This window comes from Mesoplodon mirus, assembly GCF_964341445.2.
Source record: "Mesoplodon mirus genome assembly, chromosome: 15".
In the NCBI taxonomy this organism is placed as follows: Eukaryota; Metazoa; Chordata; class Mammalia; order Artiodactyla; family Ziphiidae; genus Mesoplodon; species Mesoplodon mirus.
The window spans coordinates 55,196,556-55,210,441 of record NC_138991.1 but is presented as its reverse complement, the minus strand read 5'-3'; the positions used below and the strand labels follow the sequence as shown (position 1 = coordinate 55,210,441).

Genomic DNA, 13,886 nt, shown 5'->3' with positions numbered 1-13,886 from the left:
GGCCTTGCCTAGGCTTTACAAACGCTGGGATGAAGTCCCAGGGCCTCCAGCTAACTGGGTGCCATGTTGCCAAGAGTGGGTACAAACCTGTCACCTGTGAAAAACGTTTTCCGGGAAAGAGGCTAATGTCAGGGAGCGTGGGCTCAACAGCTGGACCGCTCGCATCTCAACCCTTCACTCCCCCCCTGATGAGATGAGTGACCTTGGGGAAGCGGCCCCACCTCTCTGAGACAAAGGACTTAAAACAGTACTTAGCACCTAATAAACATTTGAAACCATAGCACTTATGATCATGGTGTGTTTTATTGTTTATCCCAGTATAAGGCACTTTTTAAAAAAGTCTTTTTTTTTTTTTTTAAAGAAAAAGGAGTCGTAAGTGAACGCATTGGTAATTATTATCAGAATGATACACTATCATTTCCTAACTGCTTTCTGAACCTATCACCATTGGGGAATACTGCTGTTTGGTTACTTTAAAAATGGTGAGAATTTCATAGGATTCCCTGTTCGTAGCATATTCTTGCTGTGTTTTGAATCAATTATCTTCCTTATTAGGTTTTTGGAGAAGGAGATTTAGAAGTTTCATTTCGATTACTTTTAATTATTTCCATATCCTTCCCCAAACCCAAGTGCCACAGTCTAGAGCATTTTGCACAGGTGACATGACAAAGAGAGCTCCAGTCCGTGGTGATTAAACTCTCCCCGTTTCCCCCAGGAGACCCACATCCATACTGATGATCCTGGTTCACGTTCCTCATGTCCGATTCTGAAGTTACCACATCCCAGGCCTCAAACGCATGGCTTATTCGTTACGCCTCTGACTGAATTCCCCTTCTTGATCTCTTCTATCCCCATCTGTTGTAAAGAAAGACGAATGCGAAGCAAGAATGCAGCAGAACTCTAAAACAGGAGCATTCTAATTTTGAAATTTTTAAATTTCTTGCCACATAACGAGCTATGGTGTGTCACCGATCTGTAGTAAAATTAACTTGTCTTTTGTTCCTTATGAATTTATATATCCAGTTATCTATTTAATTTCACATGGTTTTGTTACATTGACTAAAACTTTTTAACATGAAAGTCTTTTAATTTAATGGACTTTGCAGTTCATTTGCAACCAGTTTTTTGTTTTTTTGTTTTGTTTTGTTAGGATGACTGAATGCTGCTGCATAACGCTGTGAAGTTTTCCTGGCAGGATGGCGAGTACCCAGGCTCCCTGTCCACCAGGATGATTGCCGGAAAAGGCGACATGGATAAAATTACACAGTGGTCAGGAGCCACAGAGAAGCAGCAGCAAGGTAGATTAAAGAAAGGCAATGCTGATTTTAACCCATCCACGCTCCTTGGTCAAGGGATCCTGCACCAGCGCATTTAATCAAAATTGGTGCCAATTTAGATAACATGGCTGAAAGCACTGTTTTTGCCCCACAGGAATTTCTGCTTGGTTTCTGAAGAACTCTGCATCAATTCCCATGTTTTCTGTCAAAGTGGACAGAGCTAAGAGTCTCATAAACGGAGGATGAGTCCGATCACACGAAAACATCCACCTGCGGAGGGAGTTACTGCAGCAGCGAATGCGAACATGAGTGAATCAGACGTGCTGCCCATGACTGCAGAGGCGGCCTTTTAGGTTCTAGTCTCCAGGATGAGGTTTTTGAATATGGACAATTTATGTGCAAAGGTGACTTTTCTAGCCGCCATGAAGGTAAACTCGAGCTTTGACTTGTATCCGCTTCCTCACTGGCCATAAGAGATGTCCCAGACTTTAATAGTAAATGTTGGCTACTCCGCTCCTCAGCCAGATGAGTCTCTGGCTCTGGTAACGGGACACAATTACTTGTTTTGTTAGGAAGGGAAGGAGATGATCTTTGTTTTGCCTAGCATTTTGGGAGTTGTGACCACGGTTTACTATAATCAGATGAATTTTGTTCAAAGAATCATCAGAGATGACACTTGGATATCAGGGTGTGACTGAGATTGATAGGTTGACATTTACCATATGATGCCAGAAAACCATCTAATTCAGAGCAGAGTTGAGAAACACATCATTAGGAGAACTTATTCAATCACCCATGCAGAGAGATTCTAATAATATCATTTATTCTTTCATTCCCAGGCTCCTCTCCTCTGTTTTGCATAGGGAGGACAGTTCTATTTTAAATATCATTTACGATAGGACCTAGCTCTCTGATTTAAGCAAAAGGACATAAATTCACAAATCTTCCTGGTATATTTTTTATTTCAATAAGGGGTGGTGTGCAGCTGCTGTTTCTTCCAAAATGAAAAAATAGTAGAAGTGAAAAGTGAATAAATCATAATCGGCAATCATTTTTTCTTCAACAAATCCATCAGATCGTCTTCTATTCCCTTCTCACTCAGCTCATCTAAACTGTAGTATCGATGGACGATTTTCTCAGCGGTGACCACCACGACTCGGAGCCCATGGGTGTCTTTGCCCAGCTGGCATCCGATGGCAGATGATACCACCATGTCGAGGTCCTGGTAGGTGCCCCCGGCATTTCTGTGGTAGTGGCCTGAGAACACAGCTTTGATACCTGCAGGGAAGGGAAAAAACATTAGGGGGCCAAGGATTTCCATTTAGATAACTTGGGGGCTCCAGTGGTTTCTTCTGTGAACAACACATATTATTATAGTAAATGCATAATATTATTCAGCATATGATAAATAAGAAGGCAGCATATGTCACATCCAGAATCTTTTCAAGGATAACTCATATATATATAATACATTATTAACCTGTTTCTTGTAACTCATACAGGAAAGTACTAGGGGACAAGGAGAGAAGGGAGAAAAGGTGAATGACTTTGGGAGAGATGAAGGAAATATTTTGAGGCCTATAAAAACAGCCATAGAGTAGAAGGTACATGTCTATGAAAAATAATGTTTATCAGAAATATAGATCAATGGATCAGGATAGAAAGCCCAGAGATAAACCCACACACATATGGTCACCTTATCTTTGATAAAGGAGGCAAGAATATACAATGGAGAAAAGACAGCCTCTTCAATAAGTGGTGCTGGGAAAACTGGACAGCTACATGTAAAAGAATGAAATTAGAACACTCCCTAACACCATACACAAAAATAAACTCAAAATGGATTAAAGACCTAAATGTAAGGCCAGACACTATCAAACTCTTAGAGGAAAACATAGGCAGAACACTCTATGACATAAATCACACCAAGATCCTTTTGGACTCACCTCCTAGAGGAATGGAAATTAAAACAAAAATAAACAAATGGGACTTAATGAAACGTAAAAGCTTTTTGCACAGCAAAGGAAACCATAAACAAGACCAAAAGACAACCCTCAGAATGGGAGAAAATATTTGCAAATGAAGCAACTGACAAAGGATTAATCTCCAAAATATACAAGCAGCTCAATATCAAAACAACAAATAACCCAATCCAAAAATGGGCAGAAGACCTAAATAGACATTTCTCCAAAGAAGATATACAGACTGACAACAAACACATGAAAGGATGCTCAACATCACTAATCATTAGAGAAATGAAAATCAAAACTACAATGAGGTATCACCTCACACCAGTCAGAATGGCCATCATCAAAAAATCTACAAATAATAAATGCTGGAGAGGGTGTGGAGAAAAGGGAACTCGCTTGCACTGTTGGTGGGAATGTAAACTTATACAGCCACTATGGAGAACAGTATGGAGGTTCCTTAAAAAACTAAAAATAGAACTACCATATGACCCAGCAATCCCACTGCTGGGCATATACCTGGAGAAAACCATAATTCAAAGAGTCATGTACCATAATGTTCATTGCAGCTCTATTTACAATAGTCAGGGCATGGAAGCAAACTATGTGTCCATCGACAGATGAATGGATAAAAGAAGATGTGGCACATATATACAATGGAATATTACTCAGCCATAAAAAGAAATGAAATTGAGTTATTTGTAGTGAGGCGGATGGACCTAGAGTCTGTCATACAGAGGGAAGTAAGTCAGAAAGAGAAAAACAAATACCGCATGCTAACACATATATATGGAATCTAAAAAAGAAAAAAAAAAGGTTCTGAAGAACCTAGGGGCAGGACAGGAATAAAGACGCAGACATAGAGAATGGACTTGAGGACACGGGGAGGGGGAAGGGTAAGCTGGGACAAAGTGAGAGAGTGGCATGGACATATATACACTACCAAATGTAAAACTGATAGCTAGTGGGAAGCAGCCGTATAGCACAGGGAGATCAGCTCGCTGCTTTGTGACCACCTAGAGGGGTGGGTTAGGGAGGGTGGGAGGGAGACGCAAGAGGAAGGGGATATGGGGATACATGTATACGTATAGCTGATTTACTCTGTGATACAGCAGAAACTAACACACCATTGTGAAGCAATTATACTCCAATAAAGATGTTAAAAAAATAAATAAAATAAAGGAATAGCTGGATGGAAGGAGAAAAAGGTTTGAAATAGGAGAAGGGATAAGGAGGTGGACTTGTCCCTCTCTTTTAAACAGATACTTTTTACTCATTAATTCCTTCATATTTCTCAGGAATCTCTAAGTCCAGGAGCCAAAGATAGGGCCAGTGAAATAACAAAACGTGAAGACATGTATGCAGCAAGGAGAAGATACACGTTCCACAGCACGAGAGAACAAGCTATTTACAAGCACTCCTTCAAATCTCTATAATTGACACCCAATTCAAATTCCCACTGTTATTCATTGTTCATAGGGTACAGCTTTATTTTGGAAGGTGCAGTGTTCTCATTGTGAAAATGGAGATGGGATTTAATAGGTAACATCTTCTCTGTTTTAAATGTCCTTCTGGTATTCTGTATGTGTAAAGCTGTTCTTACCCCCAGCTAGGAGTCCTGACTCTAGGAAAAGCTGTTTTAACTTATCATTGGTTGCTTAGTGTGGCAGAGATCAGCCACCCAGGACTGGACTTGCTGGTTAGCCAACAGGCATCTAAAGGACTTTTGGTGTATCTTATTCATCTTAGGATGTGAAAAGTACACCTCAAAGAATTTTTAAAAGCGTAAATCATATACTATGGTATATGTAATCATTTGTTGTCTAGCATCAAGATTACTGACAGCTATATTAAAATCTTTTTGAAAAAAAAAATAATGTTTATGGAGTTCTAATCAAGATAGCACAGCATGGTCAACATTTAATGTACCTCCTCCTCTCCAAACTTAGATCTATGATGGATAAAATATTAAAAAAAAACCCCAAAGGACAGAGATAGCTTCAATACCAAAATAAATAGCTCTATGGACCAGAAAAAAAAGCAGGAAGGCAGAGTAATGAGTGGGAGTTGAGCTCTTACAAGATAATCAAGATTGAAAGCACTTTCTCTGAGATGAGGCAATAAAGGCTGGCTCCCGGCTGGAAACAGGGGTGGTGTTAATACCTCCGTTTAAGGAAGGAGACTGAAGGAAACCACCACTTCCCTGTTACAGGGTGGTGGTGGGCTGGCACACCCTGGTACAAGCACTCCAGAAAAAAAAAAAAAGGACCTGATTTGTAATGTTTACTCATTTCCATGGAGTTAACATTCTCATGATGGCCGATTTCAAATGACCAACGTGATGTCACTGAACCAGAGTGGTCAAGAGATGCCCAGGGGCTTCCCTGGTGGCGCAGTGGTTGAGAGTCCACCTGCCGATGCAGGGGACACGGGTTCGTGCCCTGGTCCGGGAAGATCCCACATGAACGGCTGGGCCCGTGAGCCATGGCCACTGAGCCTGCGCGTCTGGAGTCTGTGCTCCGCAACGAGAGAGGCCACGCCAGTGAGAGGCCCGCATACCGCAAAAAAAAAAAAAAAGAGATGCCCAGGAGCACACCCACCACCACGGAGTGTTCCCAACACACATTCGAGAGCTGTACGCAGCCAAAGAGCAGGGGTGAGAATAATACGGAGCAAGATAATTAGAAAATGGTTAAGTGTCGAGTATGAGTATTTATTACCTTTGCTTCTTAATATAATTTACTTAATGATGAGTTTGTATAATTAAATTCTAACAGTGGCTGTTTAACAACCAACTCACACAATTCTCTAACATTTAATAATTGGTTTTCATGTGTTGGTAGGAGCTGTCTCCAGCACAGCACTGGGTGAAGGCTTATAGCAACCCACGGGTCTAGGGAGGAAGGACAGACACAGGTTCAAGTCAAGGAAGCGAAACATGGTTTCGCAGGATGACTGGGGGGCCAGGACTCTTAAGCACTATCGTAAGGCCTGGTCCCCGATAGGGGCCGAAACCCCTGCACAGGGAGAAGTTGGTCAAGAGGAAAAGTGAGGGAAAAATCACCGCCTCCCTCGCTGCAAATACCTCTTACCCAAACTGAACCTGAAATTAAAAATTCCACCATCCGTGAAAATTTCACGCTAAGTAAGACAGTCTTCAAACTCTTCAATCGGGAATATGAATTCACTTCAGGGGAAATCAATGATATAAACTGTCTGAGAAATACTTAAAATAAATGTTTAGGATATCAAACGTACTCAGTAAAGGCCAAATATCCATTAAAAAGAACAAGATGTTGTGAAACGAAACGGGCATGAATTGAATGAGAACGGTTGGTAATGGAAATTTAGAAATGGTGGACATAAAAGATATGAATTAAAATTTTAAAACAAAACCCTCAATAAATGGGATAAATTCTAGACTAGACACGAATCAGACAGGGAATTAGTGAATGAAAAGGTAGAAATGTGGAGCTGAATCAGAAAACAACACAGACACCCAGACATAAGCAATAAGAATGAGAAGTTCAAAGAAACCAAAGGATGGGTTATTTGGAATTTTCCATAAAGGAGGAACATATGGGTCTTCAAATGAAAAGTACTAAGTAGGATAAATAAACATCAATTCATACTGACATATGCCATGGTAAAATTATGGAGCATCAGAAAGAAAAGCCTTAAAAAGATACCATGGTGGGACTTCCCTGGTGGTGCAGTGGTTAAGAATCCGCCTGCCAATGCAGGGGACACGGGTTCGAGCCCTGGTCCGGGAGGATCCCACATGCCACGGAGCAGCTGGGCCCGTGAGCCACAACTGCTGAGCCTGCGCTCCAGAGCCCGCGAGCCACGGCTACTGAGCATGTGTGCCACGGGGGCTGAGCACATGTGCCACAACTGCTGAGGCCCGTGCGCCTAGAGCCCGTGCTCCACAGCAGGAGAAGCCACGGCAATGAGAAGCACGCGCACTGCAACGAAGACCCAACACAGCCAAAAAAAAAAAAAAAAGATATCATGGCAAAAATACTATAAAGGAATGACAATTAGACAGGTAGCAGGCATCTCAGCCATAAAAGAATCAGGGAGTAATACCTTCAAAATGCTGAAGGCAAGTACTTATGAACCTCAAATTTTGTACCTAGCTAAACCATTATTCAAGTTTAAGGGCAGAACAGATACATGTTTGGACATATAAAGACTAAGAGTTTACCACTTCTCAAAACATTATGCCGAGTTAAAGAAGTCAGATGCAGAAGGCCACATATTGTATGACTCCATTTATAAGAAATGTCCCGAATGGGCAAATCCATAGCGAAAGAAAGTATATTAGTGGTTGCTGGGTGAAGAGGGGAAAGAGGGAGTGGGAATGACTGCTCATGAGCACAGGGTTTCTTTGCAGAATGGTAAAAATGGTCTGGAATTAGACAGTGGCCATGGTTGCACAGTCTTGTGAATATACTAAAGCCACTGAATTTTGGAGTAAATTGTACGGTATGTGAATTATACAGCTCAATAAAAAAATGTTTTTTTTTTAAAACCCGTATGGGAAGGGGAGGAGGCTAGAATGATCCATGTGGTAATGGATTAGAGTTGGAGACATCAGTATGAACTTGTGTTTACCTTAACATGGAAACCCTGCTGACATCTGGAAATATATATAGATGTGTATGTACACAGGTTAGTAGAGAGACACACATTTCTTGCTCTGTCAGGTGCAAGTGCCTAGGAGCAAGGACACATACTACCAGGGAGCACACCTAGCAGCCACATCTTGGTTTCTACTTCTATTCTCCAACAAAAGGAACTATGGATCCTTGGAGAAATGGGTGACTGTAAGACTGGGGCAGGAAATGTATTTAAAAAGCCACAAGTCTATACTAATACAATAACTGATTGAATAAATGTGGGTAAAAGAGACTAACATCCCATACAGAAGACTAACAGATAATTTATGTGGAAATTCCTCCTTTAAGGAGGTGGAGTATAACTCCCTAAGCCTTAGGTATGGGCTGTGCACAGCGACTTCCTTCAAAGAGTAAAGTATAAAGAGAGGTTTAAAAAAAAAAAGTAACTTTACAGTGGAGAAACTGACGAACATCAACAGTGATGATACGTCAGGTTGATGGTATGTACCTTGATATGACCGAGATTAAAACAGTAATTGACCTGTGTGGTCTTCCTTCCTTAAACCCATAATTCTGGCATGAAAAAGACATCAGACAGATCCCAATAGACATTCTATAAAATACCTGACCAGTACTTCTCAAAACTGTAAAGGTCATCAAAAATAAGCAAAGTCTAAGAAATGGTCACAGTCAAGAGGCACCCACACCAATGGAATACTACTCAGCAATAAAAAGGAATCAACTATTGACACATGCCATGTCTTGAGTGGGTATCAAGGAGATTAAGCGGATTTTAAAAAGCCAACTCAAAAGGTTCCATACAGTATGATTCCACTTACATAACATTCTTTTTTTTTTTTTTTTTTTGCGGTACGTGGGCCTCTCGCTGCTGTGGCCTCTCCCGTTGCTGAGCACAGGCTCCAGACGCGCAGGCTCAAGCGGCCATGGCTCACAGGCCCAGCCGCTCCGCGGCATGTGGGATCCTCCCGGACAGGGGCACGAACCCATGTCCCCTGCATCGGCAGGCAGACTCTCAACCACTGCACCACCAGGGAAGCCCCATAACATTCTTAAAGTGACAAAAATTATATAGTTGCTAGGAGTTAGGGACAGGGATGAAGGGGGCTGGGAGTGGGTGTGGCTACAGGAGGGACCCTCGTGGTGAGAGAACTGTTCTGCATTTGACAATGATTCAAAAAATGTATGAAGGAAATACGATCAAATTGTTTAACGCTTCTTGTTAGTAGGGTTCTGAGAGACTTTGAACAGAGCTCTGGAGACTATAGCCGCTCTCCAGCAGCGGGAACTGAGACCCACCTGCGGGCAGGTGTGGGCCTGCCAGCCCTGGACCACGGCTAGGGATGGAAAGGAAGGTGACCCAGGTTTCCCTGCTTAAAACAACCAAGGGTGGAGAGAAACAGCTATTTCCATTGACTGTTATTAGGATGCAAACAGATACAACTCATTTCAGAGGGTAATTAGGTGCTATTAGGGTCTCACATTTTGCTGTGCATTCCTTGACCCAACATCACCATTTTCATATAAATTTATCCTTCAGAGATACCCAGAGAAGAGCCCACAGATGTAGGCGTGTTGTGTCTGTGGGGACAAATATACAGTGCTCACAGAGGCACTGTTTGTAATATTCGTTTACGGGAGACTGGATAAATTATAGTATGTGTATTTAAAAAAAAAAAGAGAGGTTGATTTACATGTACCGGCACTGAAAGGCACCAAATATATTATTAAGTATGAACAGCAAGATGTAAAAAGAAGTGTTGTGTGATCCTGTTTTTGTAAAATAAAGATAATGCCCATGTACGAGGGTGTGTGCTTGTGTTTGTACCCCCAGCTGAATGGGGGAGAAACAGACACTAAATTCACACAGGTGATTTCACCACCAGGGTGGTGGGGTGGGATCAGCAAGGGCGGGCATCACTTTCTATGGTTTTGTTACTATAATGTTTGCAGTGATCATGCATTGATTTGGTGATCACAAACAAACATCAAGGTGACGTGGGCCGGGAAGGAATGACAGGAGGGACGGAGGTGCTACCACACCAGGGCCGGAGCTGTGTGGCTCAAAGCTGCGGCTGGAACCGCTGGGTTGGGTGTATCGCCATAAGTGGGGGAAGTGAACAGCTCCTGATCACTCAGGCTGGAGGGCCGTGGAAATGACTGCTTCCTCCACTGCCTTCCTGGGGTTTCCGAGCCTTACGGCCTGTGCCGTCAGACACCCAAATGGGAGAGTGTACGATTAGACCCACCCCGGGGAGCTGCTAACGGCCAGTCGGAACGCACTTAGTATTATTATTATTTTGCTAAATTAGGTTTATGAAATTTGGCTCTTTAGGCCTAATTCATAGTTGCAAAATGTACTATTCTGGAAGGAATGTTTGGCAATTTTGAAAGTTGCTCGCATTAGCCGTAATTAGCTGTAAAAACTCATTTATGTTTAGATTTCATGCCATTATTTGTTGGCATTCGCAGAGACAGGAGTGTTAATGGGGACTATGCAAGTGACCGGCAGACCTTTCAGAAGGGGTCTCGGTGGACGGTGGAGAGCTGGGCTTCTCTGCCATCAGCGTGTCCCATTCATTTCCTGACCCAGGTCCCCGGGGGCTCATCATTTACTATTAATGTCCCAAGTCACAGAAATGTGACCAAATGAGGATTTTTAGATGAGCAAAGAAGCCTAAAGAGGACTAGAAATAAAGATGAAAGAGCTGTCAGCAAGCAGAGCTGTTGTGTTCAGAATCTTCTTGCTTCTGGTAAAAGAGATCCCCCCCCCGCCCGCCCAGTACAACGAGGAACTTGACATTTTGGAGTCCTGAACAGGAAATCAGGCAACGACCATGTGATAAATTTACAAAGGGATGGTCAGGCAGGAGGCTAAAGTCTGTCTCAAAGTAGGGACATATGAATGACTCTCCACTCTCCTGGGTTCTTGTGCAGAGTTCAAGGCTCTGAGATATTCCCAGTTGGCCCAGGGAAAAGCAAAACACAGGGATGAGACTCAGGTGGAAAGTGAGGGAGCCTCTTCTTGGGTTGGAACCGGAACCAGGAGCCTGGTATTTGGTAGGGGGAGTTTCTACTTCCCACCTCCTGGGAAGTCCAGGAGTTCTGAACCCCAGTCATGTCTCCTGATTCTGTCCCAAAGAAGGGCAAACACTGAGGCAGAGTGGGTCGAGGGTAGCAGCAGCAGGACCCTAAGGACTTTTTTTTTTTTTTGCAATACGCGGGCCTCTCACTGCTGTGGACCCTCCCGTTGCGGAGCACAGGCTCCGGACGCGCAGGCTCAGCGGCCATGGCTCACGGGCCCAGCCACTCCGCGGCATGTGGGATCCTCCTGGACTGGGGCACGAACCCGTGTCCCCTGCATCGGCAGGCGGACTCTCAACCACTGCGCCACTAGGGAAGCCCCCTAAGGACTTTTTATCCACCATCTCCTGAATCCTCCCAATGGACCTTTGTCCTAGGGACACAGGAGTCATCTCCATTTTACAGATGAGAAGACTAGGCATGGAGAAGTTAAGGAACCAAGTCAAAGTTACTCAGAAAACGGCAGCCAGGATCAGACCCATGGTACTCGGATGTAAGAGCTCAGGTTCTTGCAGACTCAGGTTCTGTCCTTTGGGACCTTGGGCAGGTTACAGACCTTTGTGAACCTCGACTCCCTCATTTGTAAGACAATAATACCTGTCTCATGGGTGGCAGAGAGGTTTGGATGACAGCTCGGATGCTGGCAACGTGTGCCCAGTAAACAGCAGGTGCTCATCATACCCCGAAGCTCCCCTGCTGGAGTGGGACGCAGACATGACCAGCTGGCCTTGCAACATTCAGGCCCTTGTCCGAGTTACAATCCTGCCACCAGGACTTGCAAGAAGTTTTATTTATGTTGGTTTTCTACTAGCTTTTTTAAAAATAATTAATTTTTCGCTGTGTTGGGTCTGCATTGCTGCACGCGGGTTTTATCTAGTTGCGGCCAGCGGGGGCTACTTACTTCGTTGCTTACTTCGTGTGGGCTTCTCATTGCGGTGGCTTCTCTTGTGGAGCACGGGCTCTAGGCACACGGGCTTCAGTAGTTGTGACATGTGGACTCAGTAGTTGTGGCTTGCGGACTCAGTAGTTGTGGCTTGCAGGCTCTAGAATGCAGGCTCAGTAGTTGTGGCACACAGGCTTAGTTGCTCCGCGGCATGTGGGATCTTCCCGGACCAGGGCTCGAACCCGTGTCCCCTGTATTGGCAGGCGGATTCTTAACCACTGCGCCACAAGGGAAGTCCTCTACTAGCTTTTGATGGCGATGCATTGAATCACAACTCGATGGAGGTAAAGAATATATTAATAAATCATGGTTTCCCTGACGGGCGATTGATTTTAGTGGTGTTTTTAAGAGTTGTGCAGAATTTCCATTCGGACTGTTCATCAGTCATCTGTGGCCGACATGCCTCTATGGTGCCTTAATTGAGTTATCACGTATAGATTGTTTTTGAATTATGAACTGCTGTAAGGAGGTGACAAGCATCTCAAATTACCACCAAGAAAATCCGCAGCTGAGGTAGCCCCTGCATCAAGAGGACGCCGTCCGCGGCATTAGCTTCATATTTATTTCTCCATGGTATCAAGTCATAAAGATGCTATAAAAGCAATTTTTAAGCTGTCCTGATTCAAATTCATTTCAAATCAATCAGAGGATTGGGATACAATCTCCATATAATTTAATATTCTAATATCAGAAATGTGCCTCAAATCAACCAGGAAATCGGGATGCACCCGGTACAATTTTGGGATTAAAAACTGATGTCCTTAATGTCTTTAGTGTTACTTAGGCTTGGAAAGTGTGAACAGATCCTAATTGGGCAGTTTTTACTTTTATCCTGCCTGAGTATACACTTATGAAAATGCTTGGCATCTTTATATTGCCAGCTGTAACAGTGAAACTTGTGTCACAAATCATTAGTCACACTCAATTTATTCTGTCTCAGTGGTAAGGAAAAAAATGGGACTCATAAAAGAAACAAAGAAAAGGAAAATTTAAAAAAGGAAAAGGTTGGTGTGAACACACAGAAAGCAGGCATAAATAATCCCTCCTGCAGGTAAGGAATTTCCTCAGCAGGCAGCTAAGAGGCAGGCCTGGAGACGGTGATGATCCCTGCCGGCGGCCAGTGGCCTGGGATGGCTGTGAGGCAAAGGGGGAGAAGCAGATGTTTCTTAGGCAGGGCTGGAACATCAGCTGCTGATCCAATATCGGGGTTAAGGCCCACCTGACTCATTCAGTATGACATTCTTCATATTAAATTACGGTTTTGAGTTGCCAATTTGGGAGTTCTAGATTCTAGTATAATCACGCTCAGAATTTTACTGGCAGGTATCCTTCCAGATGCCTAAGTGTCCATGGCCCATGGCTGCCAGGGACTGTGGAGAAAGGCAACAGCCTGCTCCCCGTTCTTCGGCTGAGGCAGGATGCTGTTTCTTCAGCCAATTTGAGGCAATAAACATTTGCAGAGCTCCCTCTCGGTGCCAGGTGTTGGTGGAGCCTGGCGGGTCACCCAGATCAACCATTCCTAGCAATCAAGAGCTTAAAGTCTGCAGCTGGGTAGTACTGTAAAGTACTTTCATAATAAAATGCAGAAAGTGAAAATAACACGGTTTAGCAGTGTTTTATTTACAGAATATCTGCTCTGAGCTGAGCACTTTGCATGTGCATCATCTCAGGCAAGCCTCCTAAGGACCCCCACGAGGAAGATACTGTCCTCTTTTACAGATGATGGGATCAGGCACAGAGAGGTTAAGTAACTTGTCCAGGGCCACACAGCTAGGATTTGTTGCCTAGATCAGACTGACTCAGAAGTAGATGCTCTGTCTACCACCCTGGAGGTCCAAAGTGCCACGGATCACAGATGGTGCTGGGGGCCAGTAAGAAGGCTTCCCGGAGAGGGTGGCTTTGACCTAAACACACCCTCAGCTTCTTCCAGTTCTTTGTTTGTGCCTCACCTGGGACTTGAAGGAGGGTCATGATT

The 13,886-nt window shown here is 43.7% G+C and overlaps 1 protein-coding gene across 3 annotated transcripts in view; it reads right to left on the bottom strand.

The window, feature by feature from the left end:
• Positions 1-304: 304 nt before the first annotated feature.
• Positions 305-13,886, bottom strand: part of CPPED1 (calcineurin like phosphoesterase domain containing 1) — a 120,571-nt gene continuing 106,989 nt past the window's right edge. For all 3 annotated transcript variants that reach the window (XM_082645217.1, XM_082645221.1, XM_082645220.1), the window contains one exon: positions 305-2,555. In XM_082645217.1, coding sequence (XP_082501343.1) covers positions 2,326-2,555 — 230 coding nt within the window. In that variant the 3' untranslated portion in view covers positions 305-2,325. The remainder of the gene's footprint in view (positions 2,556-13,886) is intronic.